The sequence below is a fragment of the Poecilia reticulata genome, chromosome 4 (genome assembly GCF_904066995.2).
Source record: "Poecilia reticulata chromosome 4, P_reticulata-male-v2, whole genome shotgun sequence".
Taxonomy (NCBI): domain Eukaryota; kingdom Metazoa; phylum Chordata; class Actinopteri; order Cyprinodontiformes; family Poeciliidae; genus Poecilia; species Poecilia reticulata.
The window spans coordinates 17,914,811-17,939,184 of NC_088833.1; the positions used below are offsets into that span (position 1 = coordinate 17,914,811).

The 24,374-nt window shown below is 38.9% G+C and overlaps 1 protein-coding gene across 1 annotated transcript in view; it reads left to right on the forward strand.

Moving 5' to 3' along the window:
- The first annotated feature begins 1,501 nt into the window (after positions 1–1,501).
- faf1 (Fas (TNFRSF6) associated factor 1) overlaps positions 1,502–24,374 on the forward strand; it is a 69,478-nt gene continuing 46,605 nt past the window's right edge. Inside the window, exons 1-7 of the mRNA XM_008407878.3 lie at positions 1,502–1,817; positions 4,724–4,792; positions 7,714–7,760; positions 9,793–10,088; positions 10,558–10,649; positions 10,904–10,995; positions 18,789–18,894. Coding sequence (XP_008406100.2) covers positions 1,758–1,817; positions 4,724–4,792; positions 7,714–7,760; positions 9,793–10,088; positions 10,558–10,649; positions 10,904–10,995; positions 18,789–18,894 — 762 coding nt within the window. The 5' untranslated portion in view covers positions 1,502–1,757. The remainder of the gene's footprint in view (positions 1,818–4,723; positions 4,793–7,713; positions 7,761–9,792; positions 10,089–10,557; positions 10,650–10,903; positions 10,996–18,788; positions 18,895–24,374) is intronic.

Genomic DNA, 24,374 nt, shown 5'->3' on the forward strand with positions numbered 1-24,374 from the left:
TTTATGTGTATTCTTCTGTGACTTCTCTGTGGAAACTTACATCTGCTTTTTGTTCTACGGTATGGTATGGGTTGGTTTAGGTAAATCTAATCCAACAAATTCAACCTTCTACTGAAAACGGATTTTTATTATGTTTTGCTGATATTAAAATGTGCTTTTTGATTTGAAACAAGTGAGACAAAGCAAAAAGAAAAGAAAAGCAGGTGGAATGTGTTTGTCTCTGACTTGTGCATACTGTTGATACTTTTCCAAACTGAAGTATACACTCTGACTTATGAGAATGTCACAAAGAGTAGGAAATTAAACTGGTCTAAAATTGACTTGAACTGTTTCACTTCCCTTTGTATGAGGCTTTGCAGATAAGGAAAGAAAAGGGAAGGATGATGAAGTAATATGAAGCAACTTACTGTTTAATCAGTTCAGAAAAAACAAGCACATGTAAACTTTATGTGTTAAAAGTTGTTAAAACTTATTGCTTATCCTGCTTTCACATGCAAGTTGAAATTGTATATTTTCATGCCATACAAGATTATGTTAACTTACACAGTTCAGCGCATATTTTCTGTACATATTCAGCCCTTTTTGTGGTCTCATTTCAAATGTGTTTAAATTCAGGATTGTCCAATCAGGATTAGACAATCCTGAATGCCCAATCAGCAGTTTTGTCCTGTATATTGCTCCTCATCATACTTTTAAAGAATTAAGGCTATTAAATGCAGCTTGTTTTCTTATACTAGAACTGCCTTGAGCTTTTACGATTTGTACAGCTCATACCGCAATAAAACAGACACCAATTATGGTTGATTTAATTGAGGGGGAAAGGACATGTTGAAGAAAAAGTCTATTCATACCATTTGTCCTGCATTTCTTTGAACCTACAGGCAGCAGGGTCATCATTTTAGGGGTATTTCAAGATTTTTTATAGGCGTTGGCTTTCATAAATATTTAGTGAGTCATAGACATATTAATCTAATTAATGGTGGTCATGATTTAGTAAGGCAGGACAGAAGGCTATAACAGCCAGCTTTTTGCTTTAGGGTGAAATATAAAGGACTCTTCTTTATCGTGTGAAAAATACAATATTCACTGTAAGCATTAGTTTCATAGGTTTTATATGGTAAAAATAAATTGAAATGTGTTATTTTTTAAATTATGTTATCTATTTGTATCAACTTTTGGTCATTTGTATTGCCCATAAATTATACTTTTTTCACTCTTGAGTAATTTCTTTTACTTGAGTGAAACATGTTTAAGTTCCTCTATTCATCCCAGGTTGGTGTGATGAACAACCAGGACCATATCATCAGTCGTATTAGTATTTTATATGCACACGTATACTTATGTTTACATATGAAGATTATTTAAGGAATGGTATTGAATAAACAGTAGTTTGGGAGGCGAAAAATCCGTGTATGGTTTATCTTTGGTTTGAGCAACATAATTCGAATCATGGAAAAGACCCGAAATTCCCATGATTTATTTCAAGCAGTCGCTCGAACGTTTTACGACAGTCGACATCACTTTACGCCAGCGGTAAAGCAATGGGCTAGCTGACAATAATGATTTGAGATAACCGGGCACAGTAACGTAACTTTACTGAACTTTGTCTGTTTTGAGGCTGTTAACTCCACGTTCACTTTAATATCTACAAATAACTAACATCACCCTGACAGCCGCCTCTAAGTATCTATTTTTATCTGTACTCAGCGTCTGTCTGTGAGCCAGTGGAGAGGTATTGCTTTTAGCCAGTCATTGCTATGGCCTCCGACAGCGGCGAAAGCAACATGGATCGAGAAATGATCCTGGCCGACTTTCAGGTGGGTCCCTGTTTGTTTGTTTGTGGCATTGTTTACAGCTGGAAGCGTTTTGTCTTCCGTGTGCTAAAATACATTAAATGTCTGGCATGAGAAACAGCAACCCTGCTCGTCGGAAGCAGCAAGGATCTCCGAGTTAGCACACAGAGCTAACTTACTGACAGCTCGGAAACGGACTCTGAACACACTTGCTAACCAAAAACTCGGTGTTTACATTGCAGTCTACCGAAACTGTCGGGCCAAGAATGGGACAATACTGGTATTCAGCACCAGTTTAGCTGAAAATGGAGCTGCTGCACCCAATAAAACTATCAACTTGTTTACATATCGTCCCCTGTTGTTTCTGCAGTTTAACACTTGACGCTAAATGTCGACACATTCAGGATTTCAATCTCCAATCAACTCCAATCTGGATTCCTATTGTCTTCTTTTGAGTCAACTAGTCTTCTCAGCAACTCTAATCTGTGATCTTCTACCTATAAGTGCTAGCTAGACAAAGGATTAATGTCTCCTCTACTGTCTGTATTCTGTCATGCAAACATATTTGGTTAAAAAATGGTTTAAAAAAAAATTAGGACAGCAACATTTATAACAGTAGTATTCACTTTAGGATTATTGCTTCCTGATAGCATAAAGAGCTACCTCATTTAGTCATAGAAGATCAAAAGCAGAACCACTGTCAATTCTAGGGTTTTAATACAGAAAGGAATTGGTCAGAAATTGTCAACAGTTCTCCCATGATCAGCAAGTCAGCTACCAAAAAAATCATATTTTCTATTCTTTTACTTTTAAAAATGCATCTAAACCAAAAATTCCTGCAATAATTTACAATAAATCCCTCAACTAGCAGATGGTAAATTTAATGCAATCTTTGAGTTTAATAAAATCAGATAGACTTTGATGTGTAAAATTGGAACTCTTGTGGCGAATTTACATCCACTTTAGCAGAGAATATCTCTTCTCTTTTTGGTGTTAAAGTCCTTATTAAGCAGTGTGGGGGAAGGTGAAAGTCTGAATCATCACCGAGGACATCAAAGAAAGCCATAAATCAGAATCTGCGTGGAGAAAACCCCAGAGTCTCCCAGTAATCTGTAGTTTTAGGATGAAGTCATAGTCTATTGGTTTGTAGACTTTGAAACACTGTTTATCTTAACCCTTTCTCTTAGTCTATAAACACAAAGAAAAGTAAGACTCAAAATTTGGATAGCCAGTCCACAATACTGACTCCATTATTACAGGTTCCTCTCAATAAATCAGAATATTTTTTGAAAAGTTAATTTATAAGTGAAACACTTTATAAAGACAAATTACTCTGAGATTGATTTTTTCAAGGCTTTGTTTCTGTTATGATGATTTACCCATTTTATTTTTACACAAGATTAGAATATTACACCAGGCCAGTAAGAAAAAAAATGGTTTAAGGAAAGTATGTTAAAATTACTAGAATCTAATATCAAGATTATTAAAATGCCTACTGAGCAGATGTCACCATGTCATAGACAAAAGTGAGATGAAAGTGGGAATGTTTGAAAAATTAAGCACACCTCAAAACCCTAGACATCAAATACAAAAATATAAGAATGATAAAGTGCATTATTTTATTTTTTTTACAATGTAATGTAACAAAGGATCACTTGGAATAACTACATTCAAAACCAGTGTAACCAGATTATCTACCGATAAGCCACCATTATAATCACATAAACCCCTTAAAAATACACACATTTATACAGCAGTTTGACAACGCCCAATAGTTAGTGTGTTGGCACTGAGGTGAATATACTCAAACTTCTGACATCATCGTCAGAGCAAAGATTGTAATTACCAAACATCAAACATATCGGCACAAGTGATCAATCACACCTGTGATGAGCAATAATAATAAAAAAATGTTGCAATGGAAAGCATGTCACAATATTCAAAAAGACAACATTATGGAACTAGTCATGGAGTGGTTATTGGTTTTGAAGCTTACGATCCTTATAGTTATAATGTCAAAAGATAAAATCAGTTAAGGCACATAAGAGCGAAATTATTTAATATTTTTCAAAGTTGGCGCTAATTTGTCTGTTTATATTTCCTACTATTTCAGGTTAGAGTTAAAAAAAAAACTTATGTGTTTGACTAATATGCTTTCGAAAAGATGAAAAGTAGAAATTTTCAACTTATCAGTGCTTCTTCTTTCGCACACGACATTCTTTAAATGTTGAGTCGGAAATGTTTGACATCAACAGTCAATGCTTAACATGTTCGGCTTTTCTGCATCTGGATCCTTTTTCCACTCATACTTTATAGATTTCAAAACCTCTCTAAGTTGGTTTGAAGTGGATACATAATTGTTTCACGCGAAAATGACCTCAGTATTACAATGTAATATTTTGCATCGACATACTTCTAATGACCTGCGAAACCAGTTCGCAGAGCTGAAACAGGTTTTATTGCCGGCAACCTGATAGTTATGTCTGATTGAATCCGAGAAGGACTTTGCAGTCAAAAGGGTCATTGCAGAAAATGAAACCTGCTGTTGAAGTTACAAGCAAAGGATGTTATGAAAAGATCCTGCTGCAATCAGCGCGTCTTATCCTAATGTGGTAAGGTTTTTAACATTACTTCAGTAAGTATAGGTGTTTAGTCCGAGTTACAAAAATCCAAAATAGATGCTTGATTGAAGGAAAAAAAAAATCAGCAACTGAAAACTGATTCTTGCAAATTCCCACATCTCTGACAGGATCACCAAAGACTAGATTGGACAGATGTTGTGAACTGTTTTTAAATAAACACATCCTCAGGGGTAAAAATAAAAAAAAAAGAGAGCGCTACATTGCAGGGGACCTTCATTTTTCACGTTTCATGTTCCAGCAGCTGAATCTAATGCAACTTGTGTTTTCCATCTTTCTGCCCTCTCGCAGGCTTGCACTGGAATCGACAACATCGCGGAGGCAATCACTCTGTTAGAGCTTAATAACTGGGATTTAGTGGTAAGTTCGTTAGCTTCTGGCTCTGGGCTTCACTCTTGGACATTTAGTCCTTCAGTTCATGTAAAGTGCAAGTTTCCAGAGAGGTATTTATTTATTTTTTATTTTTTTATCATCGAGGGACACACAGTTTGCAACATTCCCCTGTTTAGGGAATGCTTCTCGCAAGCAGCCTTCATCTCAGCAGGAAGGTTGTTGTGAGACAAATGTGTAAGTCCTGTATTGTGTGAAGGAGAGACTGCAGTGGCCAGAAAGATCAGGTCCAGTCGGGTTTAGATCAATTCACGATGAGCCCCTTGCAGTGACGTCCCGTTTGGAAAGGGTCAGTCTATAATTAGATGCATGCTGGCAGCAGCAGCGCAGACAGTGGGGACTGGACTTTCTGCTGCTGTGGATCCGATGACTTGCATTTCCTCTGCAGTGGGTGTTGGTTTATATAAAACAAACACGAGGAAACAATAAATGTAGCAAATTACTGAATTATTTTGTTTCCAATCTTTTAGGTCTTTAGTTGAACCTATGTCAGCTCCATGGTTATTGAACGACGATGTCATCGTCCAAAGTCCTCAGCTGCACCCCAAGACTATGTTATTGTTAGGAATAGTGAATGCCTCACTTTCTGAAACTAGAACAGCTGCTGCCGCATGATAAAGTCTTGTCTGCTTTATCTCTTTTGACATAAAAGTGCACGTGTCCCTGTGAACTTTTACTCTTTAAGACTGAAACTAAAATAAATGTGGCTACTTGTCTTAGTTAGGTTGTAACATAAACTCTGCTGTTTTGCAGCATTGTAAAACCTGCGACAACAACACGTGACATTTTAGTTCTCCTGCTATTAAGTCTGCGTAGTTCTTATTGTTATACACTCAGCTGCTGCTCTCAGTGTCCCAGTAGGTGAGGATTATTGCGCTCAGGTATCAAACGTGCTTAAATAAAGCTTAAACTTAATAAATTGGGTTTATTGCGGGTTATATTTGATAGTTTTTTCTTCATCTATTTACTTTAAAGATAACAGAGCCTGATTAGGCAAACAATAGGTTTAAAAACCTCTTTTACTTCTAAAGTACTAAATATTTTTAGAAAACTGTGTCAGAGCTTAGGATATCTCAGGAGGATGCCTGTTTATTTCTGGACTGTATGATTAATTACTGCTGTTGCACGGAGAAGTTAATAGGCCTACCGCAAGATCATGACTAGCTTGTCAGGAGATTTAAGCAGGCGGTGTTGTGGGTTTCTCTCATGCCTCGCTACACCCAGGAAAAGAGGGCTTCCTGATTTAAAGGTTTTTTTTTTTTTATAGAGTAATAATTTTTGTCTTCCAAAAACACACTGTGGAGTTTTGCCAAAGTCTTCAGCCTTGTTTACACAAGGGAGAGACCTTGAGCTCCAAAGCAAATGCTCTCCTAGTTGGGTTTGTTTAAACCTTAAAATTATTACAAATAACTTTCTCTTGCTCACTATTTGGAAACTGCATCACTAAGCACGTGCTTGTGCAGTCTTATGTGAAAGGGGCATTAACTTGGCCTGAAGAAAAGAGGACAAAACAAATATGAGAGATGGAATTTTGAGACAAATACCTGCAAGTCTAGCTTACAGAAAAATAAACACATTTAAAAAAAAAAAAGTCATGTCAGCACTAGATAAAGACAGCACCAACCCCCCACTTCCCTCAGGAGCAGCTCCTCCTCTCCAGTGTTTGACTTGTGTCACCTTTGCTCATTGTTACATTCTGATGCAATAGAGAGCAGAAAGAGGGGAAAAAACACCTGCATCTGCTGTAGATTTAAAAAAGTTCATCCCAAGCTAACAAAATAAACACAAGATGCTAACAGGGTTTCTATGTAGTTTGGAGAAGTCTGGAATTTTATTTCACTATTTTTAAGGTCTGGGTAAACATGGAGGGGAATAAAGTCCTTTTTTTTTTTGCATTTTCAGACTTTTCTTCCTTGTTCTTCATTCCCTCATTTTGGTCTCCTTTGTTTATCTTTCTTTTCATCCTTCGTTTTTTTCTACCTTCTTCCATTTTGGTCTCCTTTTTTCCTCGTCTCCAGCTTCCTTTGTGTCTTTACTTCTTTACCTGATTTTTTGTCCTCCCATTTTCGTTTCCTTATTCTTTCTTCATTTCCGTCCCACCTGCCTTGTGTTCTTCATTCTCTCCGTCCTTGTTTTGTTTCTCTTTTACTTCCTGCTTGTCCTGTTTGTGTCCTTCTTTTAAAGTTTCCTTGTGTCCTACCTGTCTACATTCCTTCCTTCTTGCATTCTTCCCTTTCCTTTTTCTCTCATGTCCTCCCTTGTTCCCTTCTTGTTCTTCTCTTTATTTTATTACATGTACCCCCTTTTTCTCTTTTCTTCCCTTAAAAAACAGACATTGGACTCTGAAAATGCATGAACATTTTACATGAAAACCATCACCTGTGTTGAACAACACAACAGTGAGAACAGTCATCTTGGCACTGATTAAAAACATCTTTCATTTTAATTTAAAACATTTTTTCGCCTCGCCTGATGCTTTCAAGCAACACAGCTTGCTGCTGACGTTACATAACGTCTCCCTGTTGTTTTGTGTACAACAGTGATGGTTGGAGCGAATCAATTGTCCATTGAAACAAACGTTCACCTGCAAAGCTGACAGAGTTTGTATTTGTCTTTTCAGTGCTTCTTGTTCAGGCCAGCCTCTCTGAATATTCCAGCTCACACATTTTGACACAGTTGACATTTCTGAAAACACTGAGCCAGTGATGTCACAGTGTCCTGACGACACCACTGCCTCTCATCTCTGTGAAATAAGCTCCTTTAATAGTTGCTCTATTGTTTTAGATTACACAGATTGAATGTTGTGTGTTGCATTTGGTGATTTGGACAATACGTAAACACATGGATGCAATTGCATTTTGTTGTAAAATGTAGTTTTGCTTTGTTTACAGGCAGCCATCAATGGAGTGATACCACAGGAGAACGGGATCTTACAAAGGTAACGACTGCTGACTGTTAGAGGAAGTCCTAAGAGTCATTGGTATAAACTAAAATGATCTGCTTCAACAAGGCAATAAGGGAAATATACAATTTAAAAATTCAGAATTAATTTCAAATCAATTGTTAAACTCAGAATCTCAGATATCTCAGATATAATATAGATTCATTAGGTAGTACACTTTCAGCAATTACTGATGTTCATTTTTATGGTTATGTCTCTTGAAAACCTAAATTTATTTATTTATTTTTTCAAGATTATACGAGACCAAGGATTGTCAAAATAGTCAATATTCCAGTACGATCGACACTAGAATCTTTTACAAAGATGCTCACTTGAGTCCAAGTTGATATAAACTAGCCCCTGTCCTCATTTGCCCAAATTGTGGCAATTCTTCCATCAGCAGCACAGCAATAGCAGAGACGGCCCTCCCTCTCCCTGCAGCCGCTCACCTGACCAAAACAAGGAAGAGATTTAGGGTTGGATGAAAAACGCATCATGATATAAAAGTTTCATATCAGTCAATGTTGATAGTTATTGAGAATTTGTTTTATATTATATATGCCTCAGTAGTTACATTGATTTGTATGAACATGAATTTGGCAGGCAAATGGAAAGCGCACAATTAACGTAAGCAAATATTATTAAAATAGTTGTACGATTAAATCAGACATGCACACCTCCATAAAGAACATTAACATTTATGCTTAATTTTGTCTACTAGTTTGCAAAATGGGGAAGTGACACTTTCAAATTCTGCATTTTTCTAAGTGAGGGCTGAATTCCCCCTCACTTAATGGTGTTGCTCTAATGAAGGAAGTTAAAATATTGTCACATTGAATGATTGCATAATGTTTTAGTTGGAAACAGACCTTGTGCTTGCAAATGATACTTTAACCATATCAAGTATCTTTTTAAACATCAAATTTGACATTTTAATATCCTGACAACACAACTAAGACCAACGCATTTCAGTCTAATGCGTTGGAACAAATCTGTGTTTTGTGATGAGCTGATGGCATTTTACAGAAGGTAAACGTAAACCACAGTAGGTTCTTCTTTGGCTCTCTCGGATGCATTGAAGAGATATTAATAAAAAGACATGAAGGGCTTGAGGCCATGAGAATACTGCAGCTCTCTGTCGAGGACACAGATTGCTTTGAACGGAGGCTGGTTGGCAGTGTGACTGGTGGGCTACACGTTTACTAAATGGCTGGCTTTGTTATGAGAAGACCGCCGTTGACCAGTAAACAGCGATGATGTCAACAGAGGCCAGTCAGAAGGTACACCAGCACTAAAATAATTTCCCTTTCTGCTTGTGACCTCTTTTCCAGGCATTAGCAGAATTAGAAAAATGTCCCTGTTTGTACAAAGCACTGAAATAGATGTCTCTTCTGCATAGATGCAGAAGGTTTGGTTTGCTTTGGGATGGTGGCATTTTGAACTGTGAAATTGTACTGGTTACAGATATTTCCATGGCCTCAAGTTTTATTGTGGCAAGTTAGGGTAGAGGTACAGACTGGATACTTTTTTTTTTTCTACGCATCTATAAAGATTCATTTATAGATGTTTGTAGTTTATAGATTTCTTACTGAATCAAATTTCCGCATTAACTCAAAAACATTCAACTAATCTGCAGAATTAAAGCACATAATGCAGCTCATGACAATGAAAAGAAAAGTGTAGGTTAATAAATGTGTAGCTGTGCTATCACGTGGTTGGGTTTCTTTGTTGGCGGGTCTGTAAGTGGTCCTGGTCCACCTCCAGGCAGAAACAGTCACTGAACTAAATAAAATGGAGCCTTTATGTAAAAATCTGTGTGTGCCTTCTTGAACCATTGATCATCTGAGAAAGCAGCACCAACAAATAAACGTATATTATAAAAGAAAATACAGGAAAAAAAAGACGTTTTGCCTTTTTTATCACCTCTTCATAATGTTTTTGAACTGAGACCCTTTTTTTTCTTCGTCTTTCTAGTATTATATAAATTTGACACTATAAATTACATCAGTCAACTGTGATCTCTGTGCAGCGACTTTACCAGCGAGGCGAGCCAGGCCACCATGTTCGGACCCCCCAGCCACTCAGAAGGGGCCGACGCAGAAGCAGCAGCAGCAACAGCAGCAGCAGCAGCAGCAAGAAGCGCGGGTCCGCCCCCTTCCTCATCATCTTCCTCCTCCTCTCCTCCATCGTCCTCCGCTTCAGCGTTTTGTCCCATCAGCCCTTCTACCCGACACATTGTAGAGCGCCAGCCTCGCATGATAAACTTCAGGGTGGAGTACAGGCAAAGATCAGTGGAGCTCGTCCTCGAGGAGAGCCGCACAGTCGGTGAGCACCGGAAGCATAACCTCACACTCTTGAGAGAAAAGATTGTGTTTGATAAAGATATGTCAAATACATAATCAGAGCAAGTTCAATAATTTCCAATTGCATGTTTTATCGTTTTTCTCTTTTCTTTCTCTTTCTACCAAAAACTGGTCTTCAGTCTGGTGCTTTGGTCTCAACCGGCCCGTTTGTGTTACCAGAACTGAAGGATATTTTGGATATTTAAAATGTCTTCCATTTCCAATGTCAATACATGTTCTTTATCATTTAAAGTTTGAAAAGCATTTCAAAACAACATTGAAATAATTTCTGGGACAATTTATCAAGTGCATCTTATTCTATCAAATGCTGTTTTTTTTCTGTTTTTTTTTTGTAGAGGTAATAGTTTTGACTTCAGCAAAAGAAAAACTTACAAGATTGTCCTCATTTTTACATCCCTGACCGTCCCCTTTAATTCTTATTAAATCCACAGGAGAAATTAAAGGGATCCTCCAGACAGAACTCGGCATTCCAGCATCCAAAATGCATCTGAAGGGATGGAAGAGTGGAGACGTGTCAGATACTGTGAGTTCATGATCTGGTTTTTAAAATTTGTTTTACTAGGAATTAAAACGACTCACAGTGGCAAGAATGAACTAAAAATGTAGCTGAAATGCTTCAAATCTGCTCCTCCTGTCTGTCTTTTTTGTGCATAGATTAGATTTTTTTTGTAACATTCATGTTTTTATCAACGTTAATGAAAACACAGTGAGGAAGAAAAAAGGTGTAATTAGTCTACTTCAGTTAAGAGAAGCATTTTTGTCATTGTGTGTACTCAGACGGTGCTGAGAAGTTTACACCTTCCCAAGAACAACAGCCTGTACGTCCTGACCCCAGACATCGCCCCTACTGCCAGCACCAGCAAAAACAGGTAATGTTCACTACCGCTGCTCAACATCTCTGCTTTTTCACGCTCCTTCATTAGAACTCATATTCGTTCCTCCATCCTGCCTCACAAGCAAAATACTTTGATTATAATACATGCAGTACCTGCTAGTGAACACCAGGTGGCAATATTTGCCCACTTATAGAGCAGAATGGAGCCAACAAATATCCTTGTCATTGATTTATCAGGATACGTTTGACCCGGCGTTGCACATTCATTTTCTCCCATCCGCTGTGACATTTTGAAAGGAGCATCAGCTGCCACAGTCCTTGTTATGTAAATAATCATTTCATCCCCTCCTTATGTACTAGTATTTTCTTTCAGAACATTGTTTCTTGTTTCTTGCCTTATATCTTGCGTTTCAGACATTTTGTGCAATGTCCATACAAATCACTCGTTTTTGCAGTTTCTTCTTTAAAGTACTTTGAAGCTATCAGGTAAATTCAATCGTAGAAATGTGTCTCTTTATCTTAGCCTCTTATTGTAAATTGATCAGGATGTGTTTGAAGTGAGAGTGGGCAAATAAAAGTGGACTAGAAGATTACGCAGACCTCACTGACTGGAGGATCATTTTGCTTGTTGTTATGACAGTTTATTTATTTTTTTGCAATTATTACATAGTTTATGGCAATTTTTTTATGCATTGAAATTCTTGTGGTGTTAGTCACGGTTTCTGGATCAGTAGACATATTTGGTGAAATAAGAAAGATGTCAAATAAAAAAGATTAGTTCCCAGGGACGTGGTCAGAACAATAATAATACACTTTCACATCACCATATGATGATTGTAAAAAAAAAAAAGGAAATAATAATCAATTCTGTATATTAAAATATAGTTATTTTTAAAGTGGGTTAAATCACTATATTTACTCAGCTCTTCTTTTCTTTCTTCCTTTGTTTAATAATAAAGTTATTTTTCTGAGTTACTACTTGGATAGGCTGTCGTCTGAAGCCATCCTCTTTTTTTGGCACAATATGTACAGTTGTAAGACAGTGTTCATAGTTTAACAGTGAATAAAAAACAAATGCTCCTTAGTTCTCACCCAAACAAGCATCCTCATGTCAGCAGAACCCTTGTGTAGTAAGTCATTTGGCAGTTTGCCTCTTTGCTCGCTAGTTAGGCTAAGTGGTAGTTATATTGTGTTGTCAGCTAATGGCCCTCATCTCCCCGGTTTTCCCTCCCCTGCGCTCTCCTCATCTTCTCACTCCCCCTCCGACTGCTGCGTCTTTTTTAGCAGCGCCGTTGCCATTCCTCCAAGTGTTATCGATATCATTTTGGGTGACAGGAGCTCATTATTTTGCAGCAGCTATTTCAGCTGCGGACAGTTGGGGCTGAAAGGCCCGGGTGGGCTCTCATTGCGTATGTTCATACGTTTGTGTATGTATATGTGTGTGTGTGTGTGTGTGTGTGTGTCTGATGACCCTGCTGTCAAACAGGGAGAGGATGGGTGACAGATCACAGAAAATGAGGGGAGCGGCCCCCCTGGTGGGAGAGCAAACAAGCTGTTAGCTTGGAATAAAAATAAACTGTTCTCACACCATATACCCACAGTGCGCTGACAATTAGTTTGCAGTGTCTGCAAATTTGTTGCAGTAAATACAGGCAGTCGGCTAAGCTCTCCAGGTAAGCTGGGGCACATTATTAGCATAACAGTATAGAATAGAATAAACATTTTTTGGACTTTGCTAATGGTTTATCCCAGATACTATTACAGCCGTGATTAGTAAGCTCAGTTCAGTGCTAGATGTGGGACAAGAAAGCAGTGAAAATATCTTATTTACACAAAAAGGAGCTAATTTAACTTTCCAGCTGCTTGTAAATCATGTAACACTAATTACTAAAGTTTTAATAATGTTTTAATGACATCAAAATGCAGATATTTTGATGTTTGTGCAAAGACTTAATCTATAGAATGAACACAAGCTAAATAGTTCAGAATGCTGTGACTTTTCTTGTTCTGCTCTTTGTACAGTGTTGCTAGGAGTCTACCAGGCTGGGTTAGCTGTTTAATTAGTCAGGCTATCTGCTCAGGTAGCCAGCCTGCACTCTGTTTGACTGCTGCTTAGGAGTTTCTGAAATGTGTGAGTTTTTCATGTCTGGAAGTATTTCTGTGTTTCTTGTAAGTGCTGGAAAGTAGCTATAGCAGCTGGCTTTCATCCAACTGACTGGCAGTGTGCAGAAACAGGTGTGGGAGGGGCAACTCCGTGTTATTCTGTGGTCTCAGCACTTTCTTTGGTTTCTCATTAAGCTGACTTTACTCTGCGGGAATGTTATGACGGAAAACTTTTACTGGTTTTCAACGTTTTATAACCTCTGTACCTAAAATCCAGTAACTAATTTATTCACTTGTTTCTTAATGTTTTGCTAAACAATATCATTAATGACACCTTTTTTTTTGTTTTTAATAAACGACTTCATGGCGTTCACTCGGCCAAGTAAAAAGCTTGCTCTTTAAAGCTAAAGTTGTAGTAACTGGTTTCTAAGACATCAAAACACCACAGCACAATTTGTAGCAATGTCAGCAATAAGACTGACAGGAACTCTGATTGTTAATGTTTTTTAAATATGTCTGTATCCCTTTGATATCTTATATTAGGCCATTTTTTTATGTATTGTGTGATAGTTTTGCTATTTTAAATAAACTTTCAGCTTAAACCTAAAAAAAAGTGGGAAATAAACGAGGATGTGTTGGCCTCTTGTGAAAAAGTAAAACTGGGCCAATAGCACACTAAAATTTAGCAAAGATGAGTTTAAAACAATCGATGCAGTATCCCTCAAATTAGAATATGGTCACTTGTGGGATTATTTTAGGAAAGGTTGACTTTATTGTATCTCAAACATAATGCCAGTTTTCTTCAAATTTATTATTATTATTGTACAAGATTTATTTTACTCAGTGCATAAATACAAAGCTTTTCATGAAATAACTAGATGGTGTAAAAACTCAGTTTCAGTATGAATTCCTCAGTCATTGTTAATCATATCAAGTGAGCAGGTCCACTTTTTTGAAGTAAAACGGTTACTTCCCAGAGTTGCACATCTGCATTAGTAATATCAATAAAATCACTCAAATTTAGTTTCATGGGTTTCATTTGCTTCAAATTGCAGCCGAGTGACAACGAAAATGTCCCATGATCGGCGTCTCCGGCGATCACTTTGTAGTGCCTGGTTCTCGCCGCACACACCTTCGCCGAACGGAGCTATTGTACGGAGCCGCACTGTCATTACGGTCGCGCTGAGCAAACTTTCCTTGTTCGTCTTGTTTGATTAGAAATAAATCTAGAGGCTTTTGGAGATTTTTCTCTGAGCACCAATCCTCCTCAGGTAGTTATTTAGTTAGCGATGTGATGTGCAGTTAGCAGTGCAGCGAGAAAGCCGGGGGTCTGAGGACGGCCATGTCAATGACTCTCTGTGAATACAAGAGAGTGTTGAGGAGGAGCTAATCTCCTGCATTAATGATGAAGGCCTGATGAATATTTCAATGGAGCCTGTTTCCTTTCTTGTTTATTCTTCGCTCCAGCTCCCGGCAGGCGTGTTTGCCAATGAAAGGTTATTTTAATTTGAACTCTCGACGAAGTTTAAAATCGCAGAAGGACTCATTAGGTTTTATGTGTTTGTGTTTTGTTTTCTTTGTTTCTTTTTTAAAAATTTGTCTTAGCTTCAGGTTCAGTCAGCTCTGTGAGAGCGATCTAGCTGCAGAAGCATAGAGCTGTCGAGGGAGAGCACTTATGAAGCTCGATGGAAAGGATTCGGCAATTAGCATCTTATGTAATTTTCGGACAAAATGGCAGACCAAAACAGAGCAGAGCCTGAGTGGTTTCACATTTTTCTGCTTTGTTGTGGATGTAAAATGTGGCGGAGGTAAGAAAGACATCATGTGTGCTTCTTGGTGCCCTCTGTGAAGGTATGACAGGTTAGCCCGCGTTCTCCTCAGTGTGTTTTTAAGCAATCTGAGAGGTAAAAGCACATGTTGCCAGCATATTTATGAAAATATAAGAGAGGTCATGTATAGTACAATCTCTGAGTGCATAGTGTGTCCTAGTGTTTTTGCAGGCACATGTCACATTGTGTGCATGCATGTGCATCTCTGTGTCTGGCAATACTTCTTTAATAAGGTCTGGAGTCTGCTCTGTGCCAGTGGGAGCCGCAGCTGAGACGACGGGCTTACCTCAGAATGAAACCAATCTGTTTAGCCTGCTCTTCTCCCCTGCACAACGCTGCCTTTTTGCTGTCCATAAAGTTAAATGACATTTCCCTCCCTCACCCTAATGCCCACGTCAAGAGCCTCCAGAGATGTTGCGGGCTGACCTAGATGTCACAGACTGTGTGTGTTGAGTGAGAAAAAGACCTCTGTTGGCGGAGGCAAACACAAAGACATCCGTATTTCAACCCCAGACAGCTTCGGGGGCCTGCTTCGGCGCATCGATGGGAGAAAACTCCCCAAACCGCAGATGCAGCCACCACAATTTATTTGTGCCAGGTTTACGACTTTCGTAGAACGTTAACCTGCTGATGCTGACTGTAGATCATTCTGATTCATTGATTTTTGAGGACATAAGAAGAGCATTCAAAATATTTACTTATAGCGTTTCTGTCGTGAGTGGCTGTCGGTTGCATTGGACAAAAGGAGATGTCACACTGTGTGTGAGAGAGAACAGTCACTGTAAAACAAAACTATTCATTTAAAATATAAAAGGATTAGAGTTGAATTTTTAAACAATCTTTAGGACTTTATATTAGAGGGCAGCTCTACTAACACTGTCCTGGTGTATACTCTAGTGTAGATCATTTGGACCCTTATCTTAACTCTAACATTTCCCAAAGTCCGCCAGTATTTCCAAATCTTGCGTTTTTATTGACAGACTGAGGTTGAAACATTTGAGCAAAAAAATAAAAATAAAAATAAAAATCTAAATCTTTGCTGTAAAATGTTCTGTCATCCTGTTATCTGCCGAGTTTTGCTCTCCACTGCAGCCTGAAAGAATCATAAACCCGTTTTGACATGTCATAAGAAGTGCTGTTCAAGCTAGCTTTAATTTTTTAGCCACCCCTCTAATACTTAAAATAGCAAACTGTCGAATAATCTTCTCTCAGAACAACTTCTGAACTCCTTTGGGTTGAAGTTGTTAAGAGTCAAGTCAGTGAGATCTGGCAGCATTTAAGAATGCTGCGTTTTTAAAACGCTTAAAACTGGACACCGGTCAGGGCTGACCAACGTGGAAATCAGTCGATTGTGGTGAACATCTTAGCCCATCTCTACTTAAAGCACGCTTGTCTGGTTTATATGTATAAATATATTTATTTATGCAGCAGACTTCTTTAAACAGATGGCAAATTATAAAAAAAATGACTCATTATGTATGACAGATTTTTTTTTTTTTTATATTTCCTGCAGAATGCATTTGATGTTTGAAGTGACTATATTTGTTGTATAGAACATTACAAAAAAAGTAAATCTTGAACAGAACTCTACCCACAAATGCACCAAATGTTTTGTCAGCCTGCCACAAATGACTGATAAGATGTTCCTTCTTTGCTTGGAAGGACAGAGTAACACTTCCTCTCAGTTTACCCTCTATCTCTGCCTATTTAGGAGTTTAGCTGCCTGCCAGCAGCAGCTCGGGACCGTGTCCAAACATAATCATGATATTAGCTAGATCCTTATTTATGTGTCCCTACCCCTTCTATTTCTCCTCATTCTCTCTCTCTCTCTCGCTCCCTCTTTTGCAAACACACATACACAGCCGTCCTTCATCCTTCTGCTCAGGCCCATTACATATGCATCCATCCTTCCCACTTCCCACTTTTCCAATCTTCTCCAGTTAGCTACAACAAACATTACATTTACATATTGATTTCGTAGTTTTAGTCAATGTAAATATGCTGTCATTACAGTAAATTTGAGCTTCTGTTAACATAAGCTCGTCCAGATCTGCACAGATTAAGGGTGTGATTGCATAATTAATGTGTGCGCAACATATTAATTCCCTCATCCTTCTCTTTCTCTAAAGTCTTCCTCCTCTCCTTGGTTTCTGAGCCCTGATTAAGTGCCTGTTTCGGCCTTTAAGCCTCCCATTGCTATTCACCCTCACAGACCCAGCGTTTGCTCAAAACGCTACTTAACCTCGCAGCTTATTGTAAATGAAGCCTCCAAAAGTTGAATCCCCTCCATCTTCGCTTTTTTTTTTTTTGCTCCATTTCTCAGACATTGCCGTAAGTTACTTTGCGAGTTATTGGTGCCGGTCCAGAAACGACACGTCACGACAGAGATTACCTGTAAACACTCTCTGCTGGCTATATTCAGTGTTTCTATTGGTCGAAATAAAAGCTGCAATATTTTGCCGTTGCATTTTATTAGTAGAAGATCAAATTTTTTCACTTATTGTAAGCAACTTCAAAATGTTTGATGTTTTGCAGATGTTATTTTGAAGTTTTTTGTATTTTATCTATCAAGTATGTTAAAATTTTTCTACCACAGACTTCAATGCCTTTTGTTGAGATTTTATGTGATAGACCAACACAAAGGAGAGTGTAGATGTCACTTGAAAGGATAAGGAGGTGTTTTTTTTTTTTTTGAGAAAGTTATTTAAAAAAAAATCAATTAAAAAAATAAATTTTTTGCGGTTTTCCACAAAACATTTTGGTGGCACAGGAGAGAAGATGCTCTGGCCAGATGAGGCCAAAATTGAGCTATTTGGACTACGTGCAAAACTAACATTACGCATCACTTTGAACACAACATTTCCACTTTAATTCACATCATGCTTTTCTTCGTTAGGCACACGGTAGCTGCTTGGAGGTGAAGGTAACATAAATGGAGCTAAATAAAGAACAATTATGGACAAAAACCTGTTGTGGTCAAACATACAATCAAAACTACAGTGATCAAATACTACTTTAGATCAAATGTATTTGTGTGTTTAAAAGTCCAGATTCAACTGATTTTCTGTGGAAAAACATGAGAAGAGATGTTCACAGACGCCTTCTGTCCAATATAAGTGAACTTGAGCAGCTTCTATTAGAAGTGTAAAGGTGGTAGAGGCCAATATACCGCTCAGTAAGGATTGAAAACATTATGCCAAAAAATCAAAAGAAGAAAAAAAGAAAAACCACGTATTATTTTCTGTATATTTTACAAGTATTGACTAATTTGTGTTCACTGATCACAAAAAAATTCAATGAGATTTGAGATCGCACGTGAAGATGTTAAAGGGGTGAGAACGCTTTTGTATGGCTGGGTAAGCAGATTTAGCATAGGTAGGAAGAAAGCATCAAATGAGCAATAATGCATACAGTTCAATAATTTTACTTGCCATAATAGTTGTTGGTGCCCCACCTAAGCACATCATTAAAAAGTGGTCAGCTACTGTAGTTTGTGCTACATTCAAGTCTGCTTCAGAGGGATCATGGGGTTTTGGAGATGTACGGCTGAAGGCTCTCCTGGGTTTGTTGGCAGTAATACAGGTTGATGGGCTCCATGCTGTTACTGTGCAGGTGGTCATGTTGCGAGAAGCCTGCTGTGCTGAGCGGCGCTCTGGCCAGACTTGTTAAGACACGACCAGTAAAATGGCCGACGGGCCCCTGGAGGAGGCACCCACTTTGCTGGGGGCCAGCAGGTCACTCTTGCTCGACAAGTTTCAGCTTGCCTAATCTTTGTCTCAGAGATAATGTTTGTTTTTACTTGCATCTGTCTTTTTTTTTTTTTTTTTTGTCATGTGTCATTATTACGTGTTGCCTCCTTTGGTTTAATTAGCTTTTTGTTTTTCTTGTCATTTAGTGCACTTCAAGATTCGCTAAATCAGAACTTCCTGCTGGTCATCAGCCACCGTGAGGCTCAGAGGGACTACAGCCTCAATTTTCCCGGCTCCAAAACTATACAAGAGGTAAGACGCCACAACAGCATGCGAGCACCGACCCTCACAGACTCGTACAGAAGTTCTCTGTAACGCACCCACAGGCTCTCACCTCCATAATATTATTGCACCTGATTCTCATTTCCCCATAACATGGCTTTCCTTCTATTTGCCAAACATTGCTAGTCTATCTCTGCCATCGATTCATTATTCATCACAAATGATCACATTTCGGAGCACATAATTACTCTCACAGCTGTGGTCTGGTACAACCCCCTCTTTCCTCCTGCTCCCAGTACACACTGCGTCTTTTTCCCTTCTTCCTCCAACCCTGCAGACTGGAGAGGCAGTTTAAATGACTGAACATTGTTTGATCAAGGCAAGCGGGAGCGTTCAAAAAGTCCTTTCGTTCTCTTCGTCTGAAACTAAACAGTAGATTTGGCTGCGTATGAAATATTAATCCCGGACCCCGTGTGAAGGCACAGGTTGTTCTATCTGCATTGAAAGCAGTTTAAAGGTTATGAAACATGTGGGTCCATGTGCCTATGCAGATGAGTGTGTGTTTGTGCGTCAGTGTTTGTGAGCTGGAACCGTCTTGTCTGCACGTACATACATCCACTGCCCCGGTCTCACCTCATCTGCAAAAGGGAGACCTGAGTAGACGTTATTCATAATTAATGACACGTACTCTGCCGTCTCGATTTTGGAAATGCACTTCACAAAGTGAAATCAGGTGGAATCATCACTCTGCAACAGTAAATTAAGAAATTCATCTTTTTTTTTCTTCTAAGAGATGCACCAGTCAGAGTTCGAAGATTTTCTGTTATATGGAAAGAGCTGACCTGCTGATGCAGATTTTTACAAAACAAAGTTTAAGTTTCAAAGTGTCTCCAGCGTCTTATACTAGCAAGTTGTATAGCAAGCATTATTAAAGCTTCTGTCTCTGCATGCATACGCTGAAATATGTTGGTGTGTACGATGAGAGGGTGAAACTCAAAAGCCGAACCTTTGCTGCTTTCTGTTTGGTGTTTTTGTTATTTTCTGTATAAAATATTTTCGAATAAATATGTTTGATTATTTTTTGTTTCGGATTAAGTTGATTGATCGACCTGTGAAAAATATCAAGCGGTGTGACTGCTGCTCTAGCATATACCTGATTATTATCCGCTTTTTCTAAAGGATTGACAGCCTGTTACTTTGCTTCCCTCTCGTTGAGATTCTGTCTCTGATGTGAGTCTGCTTCAGCAACAAATCGCACATCGGACATCTCATGTTGCACACTGGGACGTTAAACTCCCCAGATCATTGAAATAACCCCCTTAGAAAATGATGTTTCCTTTAATATGTCTTCTTGCATCTTTTTTGTTTCCGACTCCATTCTGAAAAAACCTAACCTGAATATCGATAACTTCAATCTCTTCTTCACTTAGTTATAACTTCCACTCTGAGGGATGTTGTATGATCACCTCAGAACGGTGAAGCTGGAAATCAGCTAATTCCCATCGCCTGATATTGTTCTCTCTCTGGTTAGTATCAGCTGCTTCTGTGTCTTTAGTAATATCATCAGGAATCCGGTGTTCTCTCTGGTTGTCATGTTTTACATCCAAACTAATTATTAAATCTCAAAGCAAAAGTCGGCCATTCATCTGCATTGGTCTGTGCAGCCACTGTGGTTAATTCATGGACCCTCCGTAGAGCGGAAGAACACATGATTAATAATCAGGCTTCTAGCGGAGCCTGTAATGGTGCTAATTGATTAAATTAGTTTGACTAGCTTCTTAACCGGAGGCCGCCTGCCCTCCCTGGACGTCCTTCGCGCTCTACAATTTTCTCCCCATTTCAACATCTTTTACCTTTTTTTTTTTTTTGTACTTTCACTCTCCTCTAAGGCAGATGGTTTTGATGAGCACCCACTGTGAACCTTAAGTGTTTCTGCTGGGATTACAAACACAGGGGAGGGGCCCCTGTGGTGTGGGAGTGGGAGCCGCGGTCACAGAAAAGAGACCGAGGAGTGTTAGCTTGGTGGGGGGTGCCGTAAGAGGCAAGAGCGGACAGAGAAGGGACAATGTGGGCTTAAACAGGCCTCCATGTCGCGGTCTTTTCCTTACACATGTTTGTCTTTAGACATCTGAAAGTCCCCTGCTGAGAAAATGAGACCTAGAACTTTAACCTGCACACATGAGATGTGCAGGCAGCGAATGCATAGTCTCTAAAAAAAATGGCGCTGTGCGCAAGAAGTGGAAAAATATCCACCTCATGTAGGATCATGTTCAGCAAGGTCGAAGCTGCTTTGTCTGACTTGTTTATGATAAAGGTGATGTATAAGAGAAAGTTCTGACTGAAAAACAATAAAAATAGATACTTGGAGCTATGTTCTAGAGCTGAAGTTATTTCTTTTCGCTTCCATTAAAAAAGATTGTAACGTTTTCAGCCTGTCTGAGTCTGTTTTTCCTTACCTCTGGCTTTGCCAAAGGGCTTTTTTCCATTGCTAGTTTCTTATTTTCTTAGCTTAGGATCTTCAGTCCTGTCTGTGCATATCAGTAAAGAAAGAGTCTTATCTTCTCCTTTTATTTATTTTGGCCATAGAATCCCAACAACCTTCCCTTATCCCTGCGTTTTCTATTTCGTCTTTCTTTACGCCTCCCCCAGCGGCCCTCCTAACCCTTCTTTTTTTTCCCCCTCTTTTCCATCCTTTAAACCAAAGTTTGTGTTGGTTCTTGATTGGCATAACCAGACAAGAGTTTGGGGTGGGGTGGGCTATGTTGCTGGCTAGCTTCTGGGCTAAGCTGCAGAGCAAATGTTTGCCAGGGGAGTACTGGGTAGAATAGGGCTGGCTGCTGGGTCTCAGTTTGTCCGTGACCAGACCAGTTGTACTGGGGATTCTTCCCTCGTCTAGTGCCCCATCCTCCCCCTGAGGCCCCATCCCTCACACTGCAGCTGAGAGACATAGGGGACCAAACGCAGACAGAGGCTGCGAGACTGAGAAAAGCAAGGCTGGATGGGAAGCAAAATGAAAGAAAGGCATCTGGTGCTTAGATGGGATGAAGGGAAAGAACAAGAGAGATTGAGAGAAAGAGCTTGTGACTGTTTAATGGAAACCTTTCCTTCTCTTTGATTTGCTTCCAGCCAGGGATTATAGGCAATTGGCATTTACAATGATTGGATCGTTAATTTTGTCGTTGGGTGTACTGGCCAGGAGCTGAGTCTCCTTTATGTTGGAGAACTCAGAGACGTACATTCGGTTCTGAAATAAATACAGGCCACTGTGCATCTATGCAGACATTTATGACGGCCATTTCATTTCATTACCTGCTGATTTCCTGCAGAATGCTTATTTTACTTGTCAGGGGACTAATTACCTGAAACACTGCATTCTGATGATAGCTGTGAAAGTCAGGAACTGAACTATTTCTAATTGAATTAGTATTTTATGACTTTTAAATTATATCAACGTGATTTTTTTTGTTGTGGATCTGTTGTGGATTTTTTAATCATTCATTCATTTTCTGTTTTCAACAAAAGGAGACAATATTTTAGTTGCCGTTTGGGAGAAAATATAGTCATTTATTGAAACAATATTTTTTTTCACATTTTATTGAAACACCAATTGTGTCCAATTTGCTGTAAGATTGCTTAGTGGTACTTCATAAATCATCACAAGCGTTTCTTTTTTTTGCAGTTAGAAAAATTTTTCTACTTTCTATGACTTTTATTTTCAGCTTTTATTTTCTCTGATTCTCCTCTTTCCTTTTGATTTCATATTCTTACCACGTTTATTTACATGTAAAATGCGTGTATTCTTATTATTTTTTTCATTTTCATGAACCTTATTGAATCTTTGCATGTTGGAAAGTGCTCTAAAAAAGTTGAAATGGAAGAAACAAAAATGTAAAATTTGTCTCATTTATGTATTTCCACAGCATTATAAATCTGCATTTAAAATACCACCATTGACTTTTTAGGCTTTTTAAAAAAATAAAAAATCATAATTTAGCTTTATTATGAAGGTAACTTGATGCTTTTAATCTTCAAGTTATTTATTAGAATAGTTTCTCCATCATAAGTTACCAATTAAACAGTTCTCCTAATTTCATGTAAATTGTGTTTTCTATAGTTTTCTTTCTAGAGATCTAAAATATAAGTAATGTTAAATTAGTTTCAGTTTGACTTGTCGCTCTTGGTAGACAGGGGGCAGCATTAGACAGTATTGCTTCGTTTATGGTGTTTGTAACAAAAAAAAAAAGTAATTTACCTGCAGTATTTCAGAAAAGATTTCTGTCTGCTGTTGAGTTATTTTGTTCCAAATTCCTTTTTCTTAAATAACATTTTGTTGTCATATGGTCTCGCCAAACTCTCATAATTGCACCGTATTTTTGCACGTGTCGGGAGAGGACAGCACATATCCTCGCTGTGTGGTTTCAGGTGGGCAGGCCGGCTGTTTCGCTGTGTTTTCTTTCAGCGCCGGGATTAGATTGTCCTCCGCCAGGTGTCTTTTGCTGTCTGTCTCCGCTCCGCTCCGCCGCCACCTCTCACCTTCGCTCTCTTTGTGGTGGGCGTCAGTTTGTTGTTTCTCTGATGCTGCTTTAACCTCTGACTGCAGCCTCTTCATTACTAGTGTTTATGCCTCTCCTTTTCCTCCCTTCCCACCCCCCACTGCCGTTCATCGGCCGGCCAGCCGGTCAGTCAAATCCCTGTAGTCTGGCTGGTCAAACATAGATATTACACTCTGTAATAACACTGGCCACCCGCTTTGACCCCAGCCTGCTATCTTGGCCAGGATGTCTCTTCATAAGGATGGACTCGGAGCGGAGTGATGTGGGATTTACAAGAGAGAAGCAAAGTGCCACTCATTTATCATTGTTCTTTTAAATTGTCTCTCCTTGTTTGTACTGTAAATTGCTTCACGCTGTCAGGTTCAGCACAAATATAATATATCTTCTCAAAGGGATTGATAACTCGGATAAAATATTTACTCATCTCGACAAAAAGATATTCATATCCAGGTGTGATTACATGGGCATAATTTGTAATAAGAACATTGTTTGTCCCCAAAATTAATACACTGTTTTGCAGATTCTTTCCTTCGTAGCCTAAATTTGCTTTTGTGTGTTTGTAGCAGTCTTTAAACTTCCACCTCCATGAGCTGCAGCTCGAAGTTTATAGAAGGACTTCTCTATCTTCGGTGCACGTTACAAAGACAGGCTTTGCTCCATGCACGGTGGGATCTTTCCTCTACAATAGGTAGTTTTTTCAGCGTCGGCGTCCTACCCCGCGGGGCCCGAATGTCAGGATTCTCCCGAACAAACTCGCCAGCACCCGCCATCATCAGAGCTCAGGCGCTAACTTGGGGCTTTGATCTGCTTTGACTGGCGCACATTCGGGCTGGCGTGAGGGCTTTAAACCAACAACCCACCGGAGGGTTTAACGCGGCTCTTGGTTAGAGAGCCGCTGCTGGCTGCTAACTGTTTAAAACCAAGGAATGTTATTAAGTGATGCTGATACGGGGTCTG